Source organism: Plectrocnemia conspersa, unplaced genomic scaffold, assembly GCF_051122295.1.
Source record: "Plectrocnemia conspersa isolate PC_06_02 unplaced genomic scaffold, ASM5112229v1 ptg000014l, whole genome shotgun sequence".
Taxonomy (NCBI): domain Eukaryota; kingdom Metazoa; phylum Arthropoda; class Insecta; order Trichoptera; family Polycentropodidae; genus Plectrocnemia; species Plectrocnemia conspersa.
The window spans coordinates 19,573,467-19,583,514 of NW_028277178.1; the positions used below are offsets into that span (position 1 = coordinate 19,573,467).

The following is a 10,048-nucleotide window of genomic DNA, read 5'->3' on the forward strand; positions in this document are numbered from 1 at the left end:
AGTGATATGATTATCTTACTGTTTCGGAATTTATTTTTAATTAATTAATTAATAATAATTTAATATTACCATATATCAAGATCTAGATTACTAAAGAATTTCCTAATAATTGATTGATAAATAAATTCGCAATAATCTATTGTAGTAATCTATTATCAAGATTTTGAAAAGAATATCAGCAAAAAAATATGTTTAATATATATGTTTTAGTTTCGGTCAAAATATAAGGCTGAAACCGAAATTTAATTTCGTACGATGTTTGGAACCAGTTGTGAAAGTCTCTAGAATAAATCTCACATATCCACAGAAAGAAAATTTTTTTTTTCATAAATACACAGAAAAAACGTTTTACGACTCGTAGTAGAATCGCTGAGTGAGCTTAAGTTTATATCAAATATTGCGTTTCAAAAATGTTTTGCGGACTGGAAGAAGCATTATATTAGATGAGAAATTCTTTGTAAAAGACAACAATAATAAAAGAACAAATTTGGTCTGAAAAAAAAAATAAAAAATACAAATCATAAAAAAAAGTAAAACGACTACATACATCACCTTGTCATATACGAAAGCACAACTATAACAAATTGATTGTAATCATTAACAATGTAGCCGATTGCGGCAATCGAAAAATTTATTGCACGCGTGGCCAATATGAGTGTCAAAATTATTTTAGAATTTTCGCAGTAATTGATTTGCGCGGTGTCCCCCGATGAACCCCAAGTGCGTTTAATAAGCACATTCGCCAATTGGGTACAATCCAACTATTAATATGTAATTCAACAATATGTACTATATACAACTACAATAATCGAATAATTGATTATTTGGCATCGGAAGAAAAAAAAAATCGCACCCAGACAAACCAAAAAAGATAAAAAAAAAACAATACTAAAAACGGGCGCTTTATAATAATGATGATCGCATCAGCGATTAAAACACGCGATGTGTTCGTGTATTAAAATAATTGATTACAAAATGCATAGTACGACGACATTTATACAAATGTGAAAATACATTGGCGTACAAAAGAATAGTAAAAAAAAAACAGATGTCGTCAACTCTAGTGCTATCTGATGACATTCTTATTACTTAATTACATATTGAAAACAACATGTTTTGAGGAAAGAATGTTTATCATTATGTTTAATAATATTATTAACCAAAACTATTGTTCATTTACAGTGACTTTTTTACAATTTTTCTGATTATAAAATGTTTGTATATCTTACAGGTTTTTATGTTACTTTTTCTAAGACTTCAATACCTCCTAATATATAATATAATATTATACAAATACGCATGTTTACTATTATTTATAAATATTTTCAAATACTTAAACGGTATATAAATATTTATTATATCATATAAATATTTGCATTTTAATGACGTCCGTTATTATTTAATACTTCATATTGATAATAATAAATTATTGCTGAATAATAAGTTTGATGTATTTTTGCTTATGTTTGATGTTTTATTATATAATATAATAATCTCGGCGTTCAACTGCTGCTTTTGATTTTGAGTACAGTGAGTTGTCAAGGATATCCATTTTAATGGGAAACTAATTGTACCAGATAAAAATTTAATTTGATAAAAAAGATCATCTTACAAAAACATATAAAGTTAATTATTTATATTATACATATATAACATATATTTTTTAATAAAACTACTCAAAATTAGTTTGTAAGAATTATAAAAATAAATTATCATTAAAGAAAGTTTAGCATGACTATTAAGTATAATCAAAATTTTCAGAACTTTACATAATACCAACATCAACGCACTATCATTATGTACAACTTTAATTAGGTGCTCTAATCAATTTACTAAAAACATATTTCTTCAGTAAAATGTATGTTGCAAGTAAAATGATAAATATTTTCCTCTTCTGGTGTCATATCTGATTCAAGACGTTGGTCTTTCGGTCATTGGCTGCAAGAAACATTTTTTCTTCTGTCATCCCCGTCCATAGGGGTATATTTCCCAACGAAGACATCTTCTTTCTTCCGATCCATTTTTTTATCATTACTACGGTATGAAGAAGCTCATATTTCTGGACCTTGAATTATGTATCCGAGATGATTATCTTCCACCGTTTGATGGTTGATAGGAGTTCTTGATCGTGTCCTAACATGAAGAGAATTCGGTCATTGGTGACTCTCTGAAACTTTCAGCATACGCCTATAAAGCCACATTTCAAACGCTTTTTATTTTGCAACCGTATAATAGCACTGACCAGACATATCACATTACGAATTTAATTCTGTAACAAAATTTTTAACAGAGCATCGAACGTATCGGGAATAACGACAGCGCGGCGAAAAAAATCCCGCTTGGCTTGTTGTGTTGACAACAATTAATATAAATTCTGGCCGATTATATGAGCAATTTTATTTTATTGATGTTTATTCGTAAGCCCTTTTTAAACATTCTTTATTTATACTTTCCAGTGATTTTTAAAAGTCATCAACAATCTCAAATATTGCCATGTCATCAGCATAACGAATATTACTAATTGTCTTTTCATCGATTTTTATTAATTTTTATTCCTAGAGTACTTCTTTGAATATGGTTTCTGAGTATAAATTGAAAAGAGTAGGAGAAAGAACAGATCCCTGTCTGACACCTCTCTGTTTTAGAAAATTTTCGGTTTGATCTCCCTCAATATTTTAATCGAATAATAATCTTATTTACCAATTATTCAAAACATGTTTTCAGACGTTCCGTTAATTTCTAAAAATGATGGATCTACATACAAAAACAAATTATTTTATTTATAAAATGAAATAATATTCAAGAAGTTCGCTAATATTTAGGATAAGATTTATACTTAACAAATTGAATTAGGTTATATGAATAAATTATATTTCCTATGGGTAATAAATACAAAAAACTTTCCGTGAATTTATACCACTAATTTATGAATCAAATATGCACAGTATGATCCATAAAAAATAAGTTTCAATACTACTATATGCAATGAAAAAATAAAACGTTAAAATAAAGGTATATTTATGCGATGTTTGGAAGCTGCATTTATGTTAAGACTTCTGCAATATATCGTGAGCTCTTTTTGCTACAGAAAAAGAAAAGTCATTCCCAATAATGTGGCATATTATAAGCCAAAATATGTTTTTAAATAGAAATTAAAACAATATACGGATATTCCTTTCTTATTAAATACAGTTTTGGCGCACTAAAGTATTAAATACCAATCAAACAAAGCATTATCGTCATTAAGACGCATGAAAATTTAAAAAAATGATATAATGTCACTATGGCAGACCACCCCTTAAGTACCAAAATTAAATAATACAACACAAAGTGTACATAAAATGTTCGTCCTAGATTTATTTTCTATCCAGGTGGAGTGGATCTCTTTTTGGCTTTATTGGTACAAATAAACCCGCATATGATTCGTCAAAGCTGCTAAATATCATACATATAAAAGGACTTTTCACGAAGAGCTACAGCACTTAAGCTTCAGACTGGACCATCACATAATTAGTAGGTGTAATAAAACAGACTACACATTTGACACTAATCCCTCAGACTACAAACTTTGTGTTCCGGCTTCGAGCGACGTTTAGAATTATGTATTTCTGCCTAGAATTTGAACCATTCTCTTGGCGATCTGCTGCTACTCATTCGACACCTGTATTGTATCGATTACTTAGTAAACATCATTAAAATAGATTCAATACAGATTCACGAAGCGTCTCATTGACTGACAAATGTGTGCTTTGACACGCGGCCCCTAAGCCCGAAATACCACCAAATTAAAAATTAAAACAACAAAAAAGCTTACTTTAAATTATAATAGGTAAATATATGGCAATTTTAAACTTATTTAGTATTTTTATGTAATATTTTATGCAAGATATATGAATTCCTAATATAAATAAAGTTCAAAAACTTTTATTCAAATAACAATAGAATAAATTATCGATATAACAAAGAAAGAAAGTGGAAACAATAAAAAAATCAGTATTTTTATAGTCGTATTAAATTACAGCCTTAAATTTCCGTTACGCCATTTTTCCATGGAAAATTATATGGAAGGTATATTTTAAAATTATTATTTAAAAATATATATGTACACCCTAACAAAATGTCATATTTGAGGTCACGGTTATGAACGTTTTTGCATTGAATTGTTAATTGCACTCACGGTTTTTGTCCAATCAACGGACGACAATGATCCACTTTGTTTCGAGTTTTTCACGTGACGTTATTAAATCATTCATGACACTATTTTTTATTTAGCATTCTATACTACTAAATTAATTAATATGAATAACAAAAAAAAATGTTACATAAAAAATAAATTAAACAAAAAACGCTATTCGTGCTAAAACGGACGTCCGTCATAAAATTGTTACGTTTTCGATCAATCATTCCGTTATTGGTGACTTCGGTGGAATTATTATACTACACATTTTTCTTCCATCCGAATGGTAAAAACGAAATTGAGAGAACGAAAACGTAATTTAATGATGTCTGTTCCGTTCATCGGTCACGCAACGGGCACGATCTGTCTCCGTGTCTACAGAATGGCCCAAAATACGAATATTTTTAATGCTGATATCTCATTAGTTAAAACAGATTAAACTTTATTAAAAACATCAGAAAATAATTTTAATTTGTATTTTTATAATTGTAAAACAAATTCTTCATTTATTTTCGAGAATAAATCAAATCGCTATAAAAAACAACAGCATTCTTAAATAATTATTTTGAGCCATAACAAAATTTAAACGTTTTTGACTAATCATCTATACTCCAGAAATAACAAGGCGCACTTTTGTCAATAGAGGTTCGTAAAATAAATCATAAATACCGACAAATACTATTTATGGTAACTGAGTCATTATGGCTGACCACATCTGAAGATGTGGTCAGCCATAGTGGCTCAAAACGCTTAAAACCGATTTGTAGAACACCAATATTATAGTAGCGCCAAACGCTCCAAGGGAGATAAATTTTTTCTTCGGCCTAATTGGTCGAAAAAAAATCTACACTAGATTGGTCGAATACCTGTTTAGAATAGTCACCTCATTTAATTCTAGGACCTCTTTTTGACACTTTCTTTGGGCGGCGTTTCAAACGACGTGATATCAAATGATTTTTTATCCGAAACCCAAAAGTTATGTTTAATTAATACATCATAGATTTGTTTCAGGAAATATCTCGTAAATCGAGGTATAGAACAAAATATGAAATAAAACGATCGAATGGTATTCACATGTACCTTTTAACATTTCTTTAAATTATAAAGTAAACAAGCAAAATCTAAATCTTATTTAATTTTACTAATAATCTAAATCTTATTTAATTTTACTAGCATCTGCCAGATCAATTATATTTTCACTAGTAAAAATATCTATATCTACTTGAGAAAATGTATTCTGATATGATTTCATTGAAATGACAAATTAAAAAAATTGTTTATGAGGGATAACCCAAAAATTTCTGGTTTAGAATCATAGACGTCAATTCAGGGGAGGGGACAAAAGCTGTTTAGTCAGTACTTGTTTTTTTTTAATACTTCTATTTCATTAAGATTCATAATATTTCAATAAATGCACAAATTCAAGAGTGGCATATGCCCCCATCTGCCCCCCTTTCCAAAAAATGATGGTTCTAACGTTAGGTTCTGAAAATAAAACAAGCGTGCGACTTATATGATATTGGAATCAAGCGAATCATTTTCAGGCTTACTAAATGTTAAAAATAGATAGTAGTGTGTTTCAAATGTAATATATATATATATATATATATATATATATATATATATATATATATATATATATATATATATATATATATATATATATATATATATATATCAATTCCACAATCACATAAGAACACTAGAGGGCAAATCGTTTGAGCCCTTAAAAACGAATACACTTCGAAGAAACACACATTTTATTTTCATTTCATCTACCATGAATGTGTATTTAATGTAACGATTCTAATTGTTGCCAAAATGTATCTTTACTCATCAAATATCTTATAGTAATTAAATGTGCTTCATTTAGCCCATTCTTAGAAATCTAATAACAAACAGACATACGTATTAAAACGTAATATTGAAAAATACTAAGCAAATCTAGAGTGGGTGGATTAGATATATATTTATATATAAATGTACTTGAGTGGTTAATAATGCACTATTGAAAAACATTTTTAATTAGTTTTCATTTATGTTCCATACCTTTTATAATTAAATATATTTAACCCTTTATATGACAGGTGCGGATAAATCCGAATCACTGTGTACGGCTCTTAAGTGCGAAATTCGAATTATCTCACACTCAATTAAAAATAATGTTTTTTTAAATGCTGAATTAATTTTCATAAATACTTACTATAATTAGTCAATTAAACATTAAAAATTAAAATTAATGATTTAATCCTGAATAAAAATAAATATAAATATATAAAAAAAATCGTAATTAAATCTTTAAATTTATTTTTTACTGTATAATTTAATAATTACGTGACTTTTTAAATTTAGAATATAATGATATAAAACTAAAGGTTAAAAATTAGCCTTTTTTTCATTAAAAATAAAACACGTTTAAAGTATATTTTGTACTTTAAATTAATAATTTAATATCGTATTTTCAATTCAAGTGAATTGGTTATTATTTTTCTGAACTATTTTGCCTTTTATATTGCTATATAGTATATATATATATATATATATATATATATATATATATATATATATATATATATATATATATATATATATATATATATATATATATATATATATATATATATATATATATATATATATATATATATATATATATATATATATATATATATATATATATATATATATATATATATATTAATAAATACTACAAATAAACATATTGTTGTATAGAAAAATGGTGCATCTACGTGTTTACATTTTGTTGTATGTCACCATTTATGAAAATTTAATAGATTTTTTTTATGTTGTGTAATAGAATTAGGACATCTTAAACAACTTTCTATATTATTAATTTCAATATAAAAAAAAACAATAGAAATACAAAACCGTTGGAATTTAGTGAGTGAAATTTTACACCCCGAAATATAAACCTTATAAAGACATTTGTTTTTTTACACACTGTATATGCATACTTATATGTACGTTTAATATTGGATTAGGTATCCACAAAAGTATGCACGAAATGGATATTTGGGATCTTTATTAGCCGTTTTTATAATAATAATATTGCTTAATGTAACTGTTGAGCATATGAATCATGAAAGGGTAGAAGCGATGCCAAAAATGTCATCGTTTGGCATTAACAAATTTATGTAATACAATATAGCATAGATTACTTGAAAATAAAAATATGATAGAATAATATAATATAATTTTTATATCATAAAATTGGATGCTTATATTTTTATATAAGGTGATTCAATTATTTGTATTAGTATAGAACTATTCAACATCTATAAAACATTGTTTTTTTATGATTGTTCTATTCTGTATCAAAGTGTATTATTGATTGGTCTATTAAGAAGTAATTGATCTTGTATAATGCCTATGCATATAAAATGAACGTACAAATTAGTGATCTACTTTTAATTGGCAGGAACAGAGCGGAACTTGGTTTCGGTTCATGATATCGATAATGACGCCGTTCCGGTGGTTTATTAGAATCGTGTTCAACTTTATGATATTTTTATATATTTATTTTAAAATATACTATTTTGAGTAGAAAAATATTTTGAGATAAAATAAGCAATAAGAGTGTTTACGTGTCGGCTCTTTGCATATTTTGATCTGATCTCTAAATTTTAATACTCCAAAAATATTCTAAGATGAGTATGTTCATGGACGCATTGCTCCAATTAATGTTCCAAAGAATCTGATAAGTTCACCGTTCGCTTCGAAAAATAAACCATAACACAAGGCGAGTTATTTTCATCGATGCTTCCACTCGTAAAGGAGGAATTTGCATCTGCTCGTAGCTCCCCCAATCGACTGCCATTAATATTTATAAGTAATGTGCACGTATAAATCGAAAATTTGAGTCATTCCACGTATTTTGCGGCAGGCAATGGGCAAATAAAAGCTAGCGTGCTGGATCCAAATCACGAGAAAAGCGTTTTGTGTCTATGCCGCCATAAAGGCATTCGTATTCCTGCGACACATTTTATCGGAGACCGAATCGGTCTCAGTCTTATCACGGCTTCAAACTAACCAAGAACTCCCAGAAGAGTCGTCATTTTTTTCCACTTTACCATAAATGATTGTGGACGAATATAGGCGTGAGTTTGTTAACCGAAAGTTCTTTGCAAAAGTCGATCTAATATTTTTTTTTTAATTTAAAGGATTCAATTATGTTCTGGACAAGAGCAAAAGGAGCGAAGTGTGCTTCGGTTCGAGTCTTCCGAGAGAAGTTCTACCAAGATCTGGACCATGTCTGACGCCTTTTATGCGGATAATGGGTGCTACAAGGGGTACCAGTCTAGGGCCTTATTTAGGACCACGTCCTTTGTCCACTGACAAAATAAAATTGGTATGGATGTACTTATAACAATAATAATTATATATAAATTGTTAAAAGTTGTAAGAAAATTTCAATATTACGATTTGATTTCAAAGTCAAGTTAGGTATGTTATCTGTATTTTTCTTTTTAATTGATTATCTAGATAAAACTTTTTATATGTGTCTACGTATATGTATGTTTTAATACCGATAGATCTCAAAAGAAAAACAAACTTAAAAATAGGATCTGACATGATATAATCACCTGTTTCAAAGATTATTTCTTATCTCAAATCGGAACACGATGCATTGATTGCTTATGTTATCTTAATCCGGAAAGGCTTGATAAACATTCATGATATTTTTAATGAAACGTCAAAACAAACATAGTTAATCTTCATTTATATTTTCAATATAAATACACTTTTTTAAATAAAGGGAGTAATTGGGAGAAGTCCTAGATGGGTACCAGAAAGATCGTATCAACCTTCTCTACTTAACACTACTAAAACTAGGCCGACGAAAAGTGCTTTCGTTCCGTTTAATCAATCCAGCAAACGATCCATTAGTATATCGCTTTCCACTCCAGGGTATGTATAATATCATACACGAAAACACAATTAGCATAATTCATATTATTTATATGATGTTTTTTCAGTGTGGGCACTTATCATCCGAGCGACAAGAAAAGGGAAATGAACTTTTTCCATAGTTTTGGTGGTAAAAAATCTATCATTCCCGCCGTACATGTAAATCGAATAATATCAGATCTATTATAGTGAAAATCAAGATATTGTACTGATTGATTACTTTACAGATTAAATGTGTACCTTATAATGAAGACACGTGTGCGATATGCAACACGGAGTGCAACAAGCAAGGAGATTATTGGCACAAAGAAAATAAAGTTTTCTTATGTAGAAGTTGCATTGAAAACGTGTTTCGCAATAAAAAGCGTTATAAAACGTATAATTTAAAAGATTTTAAGGTTTGATATGTTTAGTATAATTTTTTATTGTTGCTATTTTTTTATTAAATACTAAATATTTATTTTATATTGTGATTTCAGCCCATAAGAGACTGTTCTTTCGCTCATCACCATGAAAAATTTAAAAATGCTGTGAAATTAATAGATAATCGTGATATCAAAAAGAAAGTTCATAAAGAAACATATCTGAATCAATATTTTTCTGATATCATTGATAGAATATATACATAGTAAATTATTTAGTGTTTTACCAAACATAAATATTATAAATTATAATTTGAATAAAACCAATTTATAAAAATTTACATATTTTTCAAGTTTTTTAAATTGGTTAGTTCAAGCGTATTATGAGAACCACCGTTCAGTGATTATGATGCAGAAAACATTCTGTACATACTTCGCGCTCCGTCGAAAGGAATTGTGCTAGATCGGAAAGCGCTTATTTTTGCCCGTATTTTAACGAGATTCTGCCACTTTACATATGAGCGTTTTTAATCCCTCTCGACAATCCACTATGAACACCATATCGCAGGTGAAACTCCGT

General features: G+C 28.1%; 1 protein-coding gene across 1 annotated transcript; it reads left to right on the forward strand.

Annotated features, from left to right (window-relative positions):
- The first annotated feature begins 8,216 nt into the window (after window positions 1-8,216).
- LOC148226446 (uncharacterized) lies at window positions 8,217-9,735 on the forward strand. The gene is made up of 6 exons (XM_088204306.1): window positions 8,217-8,295; window positions 8,359-8,546; window positions 8,955-9,106; window positions 9,175-9,265; window positions 9,334-9,504; window positions 9,586-9,735. Exons 1-6 carry the CDS (start codon window positions 8,274-8,276, stop codon window positions 9,733-9,735), a joined length of 774 nt encoding a protein of 257 aa, XP_088060432.1. The 5' UTR covers window positions 8,217-8,273.
- Window positions 9,736-10,048: the final 313 nt, after the last annotated feature.

Bases quoted from the DNA above. Each gene is read 5' to 3' on its own strand.
- LOC148226446 (XM_088204306.1), top strand. From the start codon at position 8,274: ATGATTGTGGACGAATATAGGC. The intron at 8,296-8,358 runs GTGAGTTTGTTA...TTTAATTTAAAG, and splicing joins GATTGTGGACGAATATAGGC to GATTCAATTATGTTCTGGAC. The intron at 9,266-9,333 runs GTAAATCGAATA...ATTACTTTACAG, and splicing joins CTATCATTCCCGCCGTACAT to ATTAAATGTGTACCTTATAA.